Genomic DNA, 15,411 nt, shown 5'->3' with positions numbered 1-15,411 from the left:
ATATGCTGTTTCTGGAATAAAAGGGGTTTTTTTGTCGTTATTTGAAACATTAAAGAATTATAATATGTCTTACTTAGCGAAATAAAATCCTATTTTAAATTGTATACATTCGTCACGAATACTTTTCTTTGAACTTATTCTTCATAACCAGATGAAATGCAGATCAAGTAGATGCTTTAGATTGTTTTGTCATCTACTTACAATGTAAATGCATAGTTGGAAATAATTTTAGAACAAACAGAGTGGAAGATGATGATGATGATGATGATGATGATGATGATGGGAATGAACAACCCTTCTGTACAGAGAATACTGCATGGCTGCTTATGTCGACGATGGAGTGGGCATTTCCATGCCCGAGAAAATATACCAGTCTACTTTGTTGATGTCCGTTCTGTTTTTTCTGTTGTGCTGTTGAAGTTTCTATAATATTTTGTATTTACAGCGTTTTAACAATGTATGCATCTTACAAATAAACATTACAATTGTCTCTTGATTTAAACACACTTTATGATGTATATAAACATAGAAGGATTAAGCAGCAGACATTGTATAAGACATTTTATAAGTCTTCTTAATAAGATACAAGCTAAGCACAAAACATGTAATGTAATTATAAGTGCAACGTTTATTTGAGTACTACGTGTATTTCTAACACATGAATGTCATTTATTCTAAATTAGATAGCATAGCACAATAAATATAACTTCCTGTTGTCTCACCAAAGAAGGAATCAGTGCAGAAGTGTTTGTCTCAACATCTTATTTCAAAAAACTACACTCTTCAATTTTTAGTAGTCGACAATACATTATCATTGAATTCTTTGCAGCCAAAGATGATGTATTTTCCATGTTACTATTCCTGATAATAGACGAATTTTACCCATTTCGAATAGGTTAATCAACGTTTTGCAGACGGCACGGCGTTTATATTTATATCCTCATTCAGTAAAGGAGGTGTCCATCGAATAAATATTTATTGTGTCCATTATCGTGTTTTTAGGTATATTCGAATTCATGGTGTATTTTTTTTAAAGCAAAACCTTATATTTTACTCATTTGCAGTACTGTATTGTTTCAAATGTTTGCTTGCAATATTTTGAATGTCGTTGATTTTTAAAAAAAAAACCATCAATTTTTAAAAGAATTTTCGATAGATGACCGTTGTTGGTAACTTTTGACATTGTCTTCTTTATATGGTTTTTTTAAAAGCTTACAAAACAGTTATTATAGGTCACCATCTTTTTCTTGGTACGTGCTTCTGTCCCCTGTAAAAACCCCAGCTGAATGTCAAATACAGAATATTAACACCTATATATGTAATAAGAGCATTTCTTATTAACAAAACTAACAACCGTTTATGTTTCATATTATTGGTAAAAAGTAACGAATACTAGCTTATTTTATTATATTTTAATTAATCATATATATTTTCTAGATAAAATGTCAATTTAATTAATCATATAGATTTTGTAAATATTAATTTTTAACATAATTAAAAACCAATAACTTGTTACATATCTGTACTTTTCTTATTTCTTTTATAATCATTGAGAATGTTTCACTTTTTGATCCCAATGGGCAGCTCCTTGATTTTACTCATTAAGGTTCAAAAACAGAGGAAAACGGGATACTGTAAAGTACTTTAAGCGGAAGACTTTCCATGCCATTATCTTTCATAAAGGACCCGAACTTTTTCCTGAACGAGTTATGGGAGCAATTGCGAAGAATGTAATTATTGTACTTTTTAGGTATTTAAATTGTTATCATCGGTTTTGGCTGAGTAAATTATGGGGAAAATGTTCATTGTTTTATTAAAAAAAAACATAGAAATTAACGGAAATGTTCATAAAAATTCCCATTTGCTCTAAAATACACACAGGAAACGGTTATAAAATCAAATGTTATCTGATGTTGTGAGGTGAACATGCACATGTTTTGAAACGTGATATTAATCTACATACATATTGCAGCCGATTAATGTTAAGAGAATTTATGATATTTTCTAAGTGATTCTTGAAGTACTTTAAGTTTTTTCAATGAATATTAGTTTGATAATTATACAGAATTTAAGAGATTTCATAAATCTATGTATTACACAACAAAGCTGACATTTGAAATAATAAACCATTTATACATTACAAGAGAATTTACATGGTTTCGGTCAAACAACTTAATAAGAGTAAAAAGAGTTCAATAACCTTGTTGGTCTACAATCTATGGACATTAATAGCTTTTAAACTCGTTTATATCTCTACTTATCGATAGTTAAAGTCTTCATCTTCTAATTATATTTCAATAGATAATAGATAGTCCATTTATTTATGTGAACTTTTGAAACTCTATCGTTTCTTTAAAAAAATCATCTTGATTTAATGTTAAACACAGCTTTTATAGTTTATGATCAACACTAAAGAAAAAACAATAACTGGTACACAGAGAGCAATCTTTCTAAAATGACAATATCAATTTGCATTCAAATTGCTGACTTTTGTCTTCACAAATCAACAGACTGTTATATCATTTTCTTATTTAAATCAAAGTATTGTAAATTGTATTTATGATACCTTAATAAATATCCGTGATAACAAAGTGACACTTTGTATGTTGGTCTTCCAATCTACTTTTTCAGTGCTGGCTAGTATGACAATATATAAATCCCTGTTTTAGGTACAGAAAAGGTAAATGTGGTAAACTTTGAGTACACATTTCTTTTTCAGACTATAGTTCATCATTCATAAATGTAATCCAGAAACTAAATTTCTAACATTATTTTTTGTAGAGTTATCGTCATGAACATTGATGTACATGTACAGTACCTTGATATCACCTTTTGGTAAGACCTCTAATATAAAGAGTCTTGAAATGCTTCATGATACAAAACACCCCACATACAATCAACAACAATATTCTGTTTTAAAAGCGACATTAGACACTATTTAAAATACATTTTTCCCGCGACTTTGCCTTTGATGTACGAGTCAAATTGTCTTATTTTTCAATTATCTAACATTGACACGTTGCCTACAATTGTCGTGTTCAATAACATCACGTAGTCGCTCAATAAGCCAAATAAAAATTCTACCTCTTTTATATAAAAAGTGCATATACATGTAGAGGAGGTAATTTGTTTTATATTTAGCTTACTGAGCGACTGATTGATGGAAATTCAGGTTCCTGTGGTAATACACAGTCTGCATTACAAACTACACGTAATACTGACTTGATAAAATTGAATTAGTTGATTTCATGTTGTCATGATAAGAATTATGACAATGACAGATATGAATAAATTTAATTGATGAACGGGGCTTTTATGGTGTCAGTAAATGTTCACTTGGTTATCTATTCAATAAAAAGATCAGTTGTCTGTTTTCATTGAGCGGAAAAGAAAGAAAAATATTAAACTACATCATTTCGCCAACTGAAACAGTTCTATAATAGCCATAGGTACATGTACATGTAAGGTGAACACTATTCCTGCTTATCGTTTTGATAACACATTAAAAGGGTATCCATCAGGGAGTCTATCACTGTTCATGTTTACTGCAGCAATATTACAGTTCATTTAAAACAATGTTAGTTGCAATTGTTGATTTGTTTTTCAAGAAAATGGTATTTACTACTAAAATGACAGAAGATGTCATTATTAAAAATTTCTGTTACTTAATTTCTGTGGGAAAAGCCATTAAGAAGCCTTAATTGGAGCAAACCCGAATTATTCTCGTCCTGTACAAATATTGATCTGCTATATATTCCTTAATAGAGAAAGCTTTCATCTGACAAAAATTCATGATTTTTTAAAATCATATTTATCATGAAAGTTTAAGTTACATCCAAATTTCCAATACTAGCAGGGGGGTTTTTCAGCAAAATAAAATTTAAAAGAACTCATATTGCTTTATAAATAATACAGCCTGTAATAACACTATTATAAAACTTCAGTCGTGATTACATAGATTCATTGCATACCTCAATATGCGCATCAATCTAAATTGTCCTGTCAAATAAATGTAATTGACACTGTATTGATGGATTATGTACAAGACCTTTCGTAGGGCACTTGGTGAATTTGCTTTCACACTTCTTCGAAAACATTTTAGTACGTGTTTACGTGTCGTTCTTCCCTTGTCTATTATTAGAATTTTATTCTGTTGCCAGTTTTCAATATACCATCTCCAATGAAAATCTTATTCTTTTTATTGATATTTTTCTTGATTTGGATACATTCAAGTGGTTTTTTTTGTCAAAGTATAATACTTAAACTTGCATTAAACTTTCTACGCAGCCATTCAATTTCTGTTTGTAGACGTCTAATTTAATTTTATAAGAGGATGGTAATAGAAAGATAATTAATGCAAAAGTATTATAAAAAGACACACAACAAACGCAACCTACATATCATTTAATGCTAATAAACGATGAATAAAAGAAAACCGAACCTTTTCTGACAATCGCTTTGCAAATAACATGGAACCGCAGCTGAAATTTACATTACACTTTAGAATGTACGTATGTACAAAACCGTCATATATGATGCAAATTATTCAAATGCTATTATTTATACATAGGAAATAGGGAAGTGAATTATCCTATTGATAAAATATAAGTATTGGTGTCCTTGGCCTTTTCTACGTGGTTTGGACATTAACAGGTGCCGTCCATTGGGCGACAATAACATGACCAGTCCAAATTGGCTTTGAATAAATTGTCATATAAATTGTAGATAATACGAAAATTTACGCATTGACTATAACTAATATTTTTCAGTAAAGTGTTCTAAGATGATGCATGGGAAATTCACATTATAATTTGTTTTGTGATGATAAAGTATTTTATATGTTTAAATAAGACAGAATAAATGCGTTTTAAGGAATTTCAATGGGTGACTCAGAAAGAGGGGAACATATATATAAGACCTTTTAAAATGTACAGCTATAGTTTACTAACATGATAAACATGAGTGGGCCACATTGAAGACAATTTCCAATTGGTCTGCTGACCTTATATATGCTTTTAATCCACAAAATGCTATTAAATAGAAGTTTAAAATCAACAGACAATACATTTAGTACATACAAATGGTTTGAACCGATTCCCGAAAAAACAAAACAATATAATATATCAAGGAAGGACAACAGTTTAAAGTGCATGATTTTATCTTAAGGAATTTACATTGTACTTAAACTTCGGTTCATGTATTTTATACGTGTTTGTTCAGGTCAAATTTGAAAAAAACCTAACTTGTCATATATTGGTTTTTTAAAGCAAAATGATTTATGGGTTAGGGAATAAAAATGATAAATGAAAAAAAAAGGCGAAATAGTTTCTATTTTGTTTTAGTCTTAAGAATATCCAAGATTTTCAAAATATGTTTTTTCATGACAAATAAAATTTGTTATTTTATTTTATTTTATCTATTCAAGTCAATGAGATCAAACAAAGATTCCACCGAATACTTTTCCAAAAAATAACTTGACCTTCATTTCAAGATACATGTAACTGCTGATAAGTCATATTTAGTTAATTACATGTACACGTGTTATGTATATTTCTATTGTGTTAGTGATTGTCTCAATTAGGTTGTTGTGTTGCAGTGTCAGGTCGGTGCAACTTGTAAATTAACATGCAATCTTTTATATTTTATTTTTCCTTCCGATCTTAAAGTCTGATCGTGTACTGTAAATGTTGTTTAACTGGATTTTCAGGTTTTCTGCCTTTTTTGCATTTTTGTTTACCTTGGAATCTATTTATACATGACATGAAAATATTATGAGAATCCTAAAATTTACCCTAAAAAACACGATTCTCAACAATGGTCAAGAACTTTTTAAAATCCGAGAACTCCTCCTTTGTACCATTAATTTGGTTTCTGTGTGATTCAAATGTAATTTGATGGTTAATTATCATGATGGCAATTAGAATTCTAAGTTTAATTAGAATTTCAAGTTGAAAATTGTGTATTTTTATTCTTTAGTGCTCTTTTAACAGTTTAACACAAAGAAAATGTATGGATAAAGCGTGTAAAATGCCCATACACGGTCTGACAAGCTACTGAAAAATTAAAATATCAATAAATCTGATATTTTTTAAAAAATCATTTAAAACAATATACATTTTACATATCATTGATTTCTAACCTATAAACAATTTCAATACTTGGAATATGTTGACTCAAACAGGCGTATACCAATCAAAACCTTCAAATACCGTCATGTTTTAGAACTTCAGAGCATTTTCTTTTATTGAGTGGGTCTGTGCTCCATATTTTTCTCATAGTCTAAATAAGGTCTATTGGAAAACAAACCGATTTCTATCAACAAAAACGTGGAGAGATGACCCACAATACATTTAAAATATCATTTTGTATCCCAGCAATTGAACGTTTTGAAAAAATAATACAAGTCCGTAAATTCATGGTCAAAAAAGTCACACATAATATTTAAACAGCATACTTTGTTGTGTCTGAAATGGCTCAGTGGTTAGAGTAGCTGACATAACCTAAAAAAAGAGTACCTGACATAGGCTAACATTATATGTCTAGGGTTTTTATGTTATGGGTTCGATACCGCAAAATATTCTGGCAATATGTTTTTTTCTTATCTTTTGTTAAATATATTAAATACTGATTATAGTTAGAAATTGTGATTTTGCAAACTTGTATTATAATATATTTGAATAGATTTAATTGGGAAAAAATAAATTCAAAATTGTATTTCACTACTAAACCGAATGGGCATTTGCGCCATCTTATTCCCCCATCTTCTTTAACTTTTCATTTTTTAAAATTACATTTCGTCTAAGCAAAAGTACTAATAACTGTATAAAATCCTGGTTTGAACAAAATATATAGATGGTTTGAACATAAGTTTTTACAATTTACGAAGTTCTTATCATGTATAACAATTTACAATCGTCTGTGTAATAGGAAAAATAAAGTCCATAAAAGATCATTTCCTTTGTTTCAATGTATAAATGCGAGGAATGAATGTGTGGTATCTTTGATAACAGTGTTTTTCTTTAAGTTCTTTAATGTTTGCGGGATAAGAATTGGTGTACATTTAACGATTACTAGTATGAACTAAGGCATATGTTTCCTGACTTTGCAGTTATAGAGCAAATCCAAATATGATATGAAATATTGTATAGTACTTTATATAAAACAACATAGCGTGTGACAAGAATTGTTTGCTCTATGATTTGCACAATGCAGTTAAAGATCCTGTTTTCTTTTCTTTCTTTCAATTTTTTTTCATTTTATGTAGAAAAACCCCATATGTTTGAATTCTCCTATTCTACCTGTAAAGAATAGGGAAAGGAAAAAAATAGACCATGCCTGCTGTCCGATCCTATTTCATTTTGAAATAAAATAATGTTTAAACTAAATGTAAAGAATCATATATGTTTAGACACAAGAAAACCGTTATTTAGAATGTCATAACATTCTAAAATAACTAAAACTCTGATATATTATATCTATTTATGACAGAAAATATGGAAAATACAATGTTCTCATTATTTTATTGTATTATAGTCGTAACGCTAACATGATGTCGTCACGAAAAATATACATTTTTTTTTATTTTAGTACAAGGAAAAATTTGTTTTACGAGTTTGTATCATGATCAATTTAATAAAGACCTAAATAGAAATAAAACTCATATTATGAGATAATTAGTGTGTGGTTGTTCGTGTGTGTTGATAGTAAAGGTATTCAATGCACAGCGTTTTATCGCTGACAAAAAAACCACACGTAACGGAACTAGCCCAAATGAAGTGACTCCATGATGGATTGTCTTGTCACAATGTCAAGTTTCAGTGAGAAAAAAAGTCAAACTCTACTGGCAGAGAAATAAAGTTAATGCTTTGACACAATTAATTATAACTAGATTAATATACTACAATACCTATAACGAGATTATATCGTAGTCGTCGTATCATTATAATCATCTGCCAGATTTTCTTAGGTCTAAAAATTTGCTTTGAAAGACAACAAAAAATGTCAACAAAATATTAAACTTCAGACTTTAAGTATACTAATTCTAATATATTGTGACTTTAATTTCTACACAAGCTATGCGATTAGACCTATTTTATAGTCATTAGGGGACATAAATATCTTAGCCTTCAGAAACAACCACTAGCACAGAGAAAAGCTTTTTAAATTGGCCACAAATGCAATAAGTTAATCCAATTATCTTAAATAATGATGAATTTGCAATGCGTAACGGGAATAAAAAATACATAAATATGATTGATAATCCTTTATTAATATTTTAAACACTTTAACATTTTTAAAAAAAATTATTGCAATTTTAAGCCCAATTATTGTAGGTGACGTATGTATAGTTCAAAGACCAGAAGTCCTCGATAACGAAGTGAGGACGAAAAGTGCACTCTTTTGACTTTAAATGAAAACCGAATTCCATAGTGCAGTGCATTGTAGTGAGATCATACCAGTTCATATTTACACATTCATTTTATCGCATATAATTGTGAAGTCAAACAAATTTAGCTATTGATATATAAAAATGGATATTGTATAATTAATCCAAAATCTAACATGCATAACATATATTAAAAAAATGTATGTACACAAACTTCCTATGAATGTTATCTTTAAAATAGTTATATTATGTTTGCTTTAAATAAAATAGTACCTTTGAATATTAAGGTAATGTAGCAAAAATAATGAGCCGATGTGCAAGTTGACCGCTTCATAATTAATTTGTTCAAAGAATGTTATTAATATTCCCTTCATCGTGTTTTCCTTCTAAAGTAAATGCTTTTGAGCACAATAATTAGATTGTAAAATGATTGGCGCTGAAAATAACAAATTCCTCCATCAATACACATTTCGTTGATACGTATCATTACCGCTTTCAAAGCAGATGTGTTCATGTTCTAATTACCAAAAAAAAAAAAATAATGATTTTTTTGTTCTATAAATCATGCTTTTCTTTGAATTGTTTTTCATGCAGATCCGACTTTTGTCTTTAATAGGGTGTAGTTTATTTATTGGATCTTCCTTCATTAAATAACTTAAATTTATTGAGCAGTGTTCACTGCGTAAATCTTATCAAATTGAAATTGATTTCTGATCATAATAATCGTAATATTCATGAGAAGTGGTTATTACGTATTTTTGTCACAAACAGCAATTAATAGGTAACATATAACATATCTAACAAGCATTGAACATTTACCATATTCCAATAATCATCAACTATTTCTAACCAATGTTTATGTTTTGAAATAACGCAATTAAAGAAACAAAGAAACCACATTTTAAAAAAAAAATGGATTGATTAAAGTTTTGTGGGCCTCACAGACTGGTGTGACCGACTACACCTCCCATTCTCACCGATATACAATTCTACTTTGTTTTTTGTGTTTTACATACTCGTAACTTTTTTTCATATTGGAGATCAGTAGTTTGCCATCTGCCCATCTGTTTGCCAAAACTTATTGTTGAATAGTTAGTTTTCTGGTCTGGTACACATACATGTACTATTATAGCCTTTCCCAGATTACCGATTTCATCGGTTGTTGATTTTTGTAATAGATACACATAGTAACAGAGAGGAACCGCAGGTCATGCACAAAATGCACAAAGCCACACGATAGGAATTGACAGCATGCCCTCTCCACTATTTGACCACGCTTGGGACATGAACATCAATATTTTTTGTTTGGTTAATCTAATCTTGAGTTGGCTCTCCTCATAACTGATTAACAGTAAATTTTCATAAATCTCTGTATAACCAGTCTATATCAATCTTTTAAAAAACCATCACATTTTAAATCACATCGTTTTTTACAGAACAGCTTGTGGAAATTTTTAAAGAGATATCTTAGACTTTTTTATATCGACTTAAAAGCTTAATATACATGTATGCAATTATAATATCTTTTGAAAGACGCAAGACCATTAATTTGGAACCTCCGACAATATCTATGTGACTTAAATTGCTTCTATTGTGATGGTTTTTTTATATTACTATGCACACGTATGTGGCTATCTTGAATTGTATAGAATGGTCCGGTAGAAATATGAAAAAAACATGCATACTTCCTTTGAAAAAGCTGTCGCTGTGATTGCAAATGCTTATTGTTCTTGGTTTCATATGAACTACGAACGTGCCGTATATCAATTTAAAAAAACCTTTTCTAAAACCCCTGTTGTAACATGGAATTCAAAGTTATTGTAATTACATCCAATGGCAACTTTTTGTAGTTATTTACTTCGTCGTAATCCAAGATGAATTTTTTTCAGGACATTTCGTTGTTTACAGCGAAGATTTATTTACGATTAACGCTTTATAATAGTCTAGTAGGAAACATTCTTTGTTTACGTTATATATGTTAGTAATCTTCATGGAACATTCGTAATAGCCAAATTTATGGCACATATAGAGAACAACACGCTGTCCAAAATAACAACACAAGGTAAATGGAAAAAAGTTATAATAATTCGAATATTTCAGCAATTATGCATATTATCTAATTTATACACAGAGTGTACCATTGGCTGCAAAAAATTCTGAATGCAAATTTTGACATTGAATTCGAAATAAGCTAGATAAATTAAACTTCACAAACAATATTAATCATTGCCTCTCTGAGTCAGGGGGACCCATTGACTAATAAGTGCATTCAATAAAAATCTAAATAACTTTTTATTCTAAAAATACACTCTTTGATAACCTCTAGAGCACCCCAAGAGCAAACATTCTTAGGGTACATAGTAACCCTTTCATACTATGCACATGATAACTTCAAGATAGCTTGCTCACCTGACTATTTGAATTTCTATACAACAGAAATAAATTGAAAACTAATTACAGGAGAGTTTAGATTAAACAAATTTCATCTTACCGGTAACCATACCCCCTATATAATAAGTAATTATTAAAATATACACCTCAAGAACAAACTGGAAACGCACCTGTACACCTTAGTATATCTAGTGCAAGAACATCTAGTTCAAAAGAAAACGCATGTCTGCAAGTTTCAGGTCAACCTTACCCCCCAAGAAACGTCCGGTTATTTATCTCAGAAGTTTACACTTCGCGACCCAATTTCCCAGTCAATTCGGGTCGCCTTTGGTGAGGTATGATAAGACCCTCTCTATAAAACGGAAAACGAGTCTGTTAACTCAGCAGCATAGCACATAGCACTAAGAAAATGGAGTCACTCTTTTACTTTGTTCTCGGAATTGGTAAGGATTATTTCTTTACATGTAAAATGATTTCATTTCAATGTCCTGATTTCTAAATCTGAAACTTTTAAAACAATATATTGACTAAAAAAGGTTTTTTTTTTAAAGACGAGGTGTATGTTCCGAAACGCTTAATGAAAAGGCAACTTTGCTTGGTCTTTATACGAACATTTTATTTCTTTGTTATTAGCGGCCCTAACAGGGACCTACGGTCAGGGAAACCTGTGTACCGATGTTCTCCCAGATTGTTCTGAGTATACCAAATCTGCTTGTCAGGCCCCTTATGAATCATGGGGAAGAAAAAATTGTGCTCGCTTCTGTGGCTTTTGTAGTGAGTACATTTTATTTTAATATTGATTGCTGCTTTTCCTTTAATTTCTTCAGCAACCTCGAAACGAGGATGGATCACATATGTATATTTGCAATGAATAACATTTAGTTCAATATACTGATTATCAAAACTATAGAGCATGGCCTGAAATCAAATAAAAATGGCGTCTTCTATCAAGGTAAAACATTTTTGCACTATAGTTCACTAGCAGTAATTTGTTGTAATCTTAAAGGAGGAAAGCTTATAATTATAATATACTAATATATTTGAGTTAAGGATGCAATAAAAATGCTCGATCCTATATATAAAAAAAATGATGCTATTTTGACTAATTTGAACAATGTAAAACTTAGAAAGTCGGATAGATTGAGGTTGGCGTGTAAAAGTAAAAATCTGTATATTCACCAGTCCATCTACCTGTATAAATCTCCTTGGCCTTCAGACAAGTTTGCCAAAACATGTACAAAATATTCCATTTGCCGCGTGGAGAACGTTCGTAACATTTTCAGTGTTAAAAAAGGCATGACTTCGATAGGACCAGAGTTCATTCGGGTACGCTCTGTAAATCTTTTAAACCATTTTTTTAAAGAATATTTTAATGAATGATTGTATTCCTTGTAATACAATTTTAATACGAATTGTGGGCTTAGATATGAGAATCTAAATCAAAGCAATATGTAATTGACAAAAAGTTAATATACAAACAAAATTTCTTAGCCAGTCAAATTACGTGTTAATGATTGAATTATTGTCGTTCAAACATATGTAATTATTTTTATTTTGTGATGAAGCCCCCGACTGTGCGGATGAGTTACCAGATTGTGCTGATTATGACCAGTCTGCCTGTGTGGCCCCCTATGATACGTGGGCAAGGAAAAACTGTGCTAAGACATGTAAATACTGTGGTAAGTGTCTGTCTGATGCATCGCAACTGATTTACATGATATTGAAACATGTACAATGTTTCATATGTTGACTCTTGTCGTAGGCGACAGCACCATCGCTCCCCCTGTAACCTCTACTGCTGCCGCACCAAAGACCGATTGTCTATACAGAGGGACAACCTACAAACTTGGAGATGTTTGGCAAGATGGCTGCCAATACAACTGCACGTGCGGTGCTGGGAGAGCATACCGGTGTTCTACCATGTAAGTGTTTCTAATTGGTTTTAGCGACAGCTCCTATTAGTTGATTAAAACCACTGCAATTTTCTGAAGCGTTTGCTTAGTTGATATACTTTATATCAATCGTAACTATGAAAAGCGACTTATTGTCTTTGACATGTAAAGTACTACATAAGAAATCTAAGAGTTGATTTCATCAATGCAGATGTCCCACATTCATCAATACCACAGCAAATTGTCACTATCAAGCCATTGATGGAGAGTGCTGTAGAAAACTCGTCTGTTCTGATAGTCCCAACAGTAAGATATTCGAAGAATCCAACTACTAAATGGGATCTAAATGCTAAAAAGCTGGTTCCTGGAAAACTTTATGGCAAAAGAATTAGAAAACTTTTGAATGGATATTATATAGCCAAAAAAAGTCCATACATGTTATTCGGGACTTTTTTCGATGGTTATTTTAACTGATGTATTTTACTAAAAATTTGTTTAAATATATAATGTATTATGATTAGCCAAACACTTAAGGTATGAATATATGAAACATGTGCATATTTTCTCTCCATAAAAAATTATTGTTCTTGTTGTGTTAGTTTAGATGTTACATGTACATGTCATATCAAATGACATTCTCAGAAATGCTGCTTAGTATCTAGTAAAAAAAAAAGACGAAATGCTCTCCTTTTCAGCACCGGTGCTGAGTGATACAGGGTGTATATACAACAGAAAGAAGTACCTTGAAGGCCAATCATGGAGTGATGGCTGTTCCATCAACTGTACTTGTGTAAACGGTCGCACAGGACAGTACAAATGTGAGGACACGTGAGTAATTATATACATGTACATGTATTTTAGAATGTTATATTAACGTATGTCTATTAACAATATGAAATTCTTAACTTCTGTATAAGACTTGGACAAATTTCAGAATCTATGATTTCCTCATTTTAAGAATTGTATCTTTAGATGTGCTCCAATCACGCCCAATGATGGCTGTGTTGTTGTGAAAAGAAACGGAAGCTGTTGTCCTCAGTCAGTTTGTAACCTTCCAAAGGCTGGTGAAACGCAAGGTATGCCGTAGTCTTTCAGCAGTGGTTCATCTACCTTTAAATGTAGACACAGGGACGTGCTCTGTTGGCATTCCCTGGGTATACCCCCCAAAATCGGTTTATAATTGATATTTTTATGGAATAGTTGTAATAACAACATGCGTGTGGATAAGGCCTAGTCGCCGCGAACCAGATCATTTCGGATAAATCGCGAAATAAAGTTGTCGTAAATAAACGTTGATATACAGTATATGGTAGATGGAGATACAGTACTATACCACTCTGATCGTCCTTTTTTATTGACTTTTTCACCATATATGGAAAACCGTTACGTAATGTCCTTAGCATAGCATTTTTAGTTACAACAATTTCAATACATGTTGAATATCAGCACTGCAAGATCACGCATGGATTTAAAAAGAATAAAGAATAAATTTTTAATAGATTTTAAAATATTTAAAATGCTAATCAATTAATCAATGACTATTGCAGCTGCCGGGTGTCGTTTCAATGGATTGGTCTACAGTGAAGGGGACGAATGGAATGATGGATGTAAAAGCACGATCAAATGCAAGGACGCCAGCATCGGCTACTACACCTCACAGCCCAGGTAAACACGCACTTCACCTCACAGCCCAGGTAAACACGCACTTCACCTCACAGCCCAGGTAAACACGCACTACACCTCACAACCTAGGTAAACACGCACTTCACCTCACAGCCCAGTTTAACATGCACTGCACCTCAAAACCCAGGTAAACACGCACTTCACCTCACAGCCCAGGTAAACATGCACTGCACCTCACAACCCAGGTAAACACGCACTACACCTCACAGCCCAGGTAAATATGCACTACACCTCACAACCCAGGTAAACACGCACTACACCTCACAACCCAGGTAAACACGCACTACACCTCACAGCCCAGGTAAACACGCACTACACCTCACAGCCCAGGTAAACACGCATTACACCTCACAGCCTATGTAAACATGCACTGCACCTCACAACCCAGGTAAGCACGCACTACTTCTCCTTATCTGTTCTAAACCGTCAGAAATATGTAAAACAGAAAAAATTAAATTTTTGGTCACTTGCAAAATATTCAATATTTTAAAAGCTTTTAAGTAATCTATCGCACACAAGTCTGTAAAACTTAATCTTGTAAATTTTAATAATAATTCTTTGATTATACTAAATATACAATGTTAATACCATGTGATACGATGAATGGCATGATATGGACAGTGTGTGATATCTGTACATGACGTCACGTCCTAACATAATTATGAAAATTCTTACAGGTGCTTGGACTTATTACTTCCTAAATTGTGTCATTTGGACCCCGCACCGGCTGGGAAATGCTGCCAAGTTCCGAACTGTCCACCTAACTATCCATACAACTACCCCCCAGGGTACATCCTCGAGTAATGGATACATACAAAAGAAACATTCTTACATTTTTTCTTCTGCAAGTGTTTAAAAAGACGATATTTGTTAAAGCATTAGTTGAAGTGTTATCATCTAAATTATTACAAGGGCGTTTGTTTTTATATCTGAGAGTCGTGTGTGCATAGTGTTATGCTGTCAGTTAACATATTTGATCAATTTTGTGAATAAACTATATGAAAATCACAACCAAGTTATTTTATATAATTGCAATGTGTACAATTAGATGGATGTAAA

At 31.6% G+C, this 15,411-nt stretch overlaps 1 protein-coding gene across 1 annotated transcript; it reads left to right on the top strand.

Moving 5' to 3' along the window:
* Positions 1-11,060: 11,060 nt before the first annotated feature.
* LOC128166819 (CCN family member 3-like) lies at positions 11,061-15,363 on the top strand. Its single transcript, XM_052832220.1, has 9 exons — positions 11,061-11,220; positions 11,411-11,551; positions 12,343-12,456; positions 12,540-12,699; positions 12,881-12,975; positions 13,365-13,497; positions 13,642-13,745; positions 14,217-14,334; positions 15,030-15,363. The coding sequence occupies exons 1-9, from the start codon at positions 11,187-11,189 to the stop codon at positions 15,154-15,156; spliced, it is 1,026 nt and encodes a 341-aa protein (XP_052688180.1). The 5' UTR covers positions 11,061-11,186; the 3' UTR covers positions 15,157-15,363.
* The last annotated feature ends 48 nt before the right edge of the window (positions 15,364-15,411 follow it).

Source organism: Crassostrea angulata, chromosome 1 (assembly GCF_025612915.1).
Source record: "Crassostrea angulata isolate pt1a10 chromosome 1, ASM2561291v2, whole genome shotgun sequence".
NCBI lineage: Eukaryota > Metazoa > Mollusca > Bivalvia > Ostreida > Ostreidae > Magallana > Magallana angulata.
Note: the sequence above shows the minus strand (reverse complement) of the source record. Positions and strands in the feature narration are given on the sequence as shown.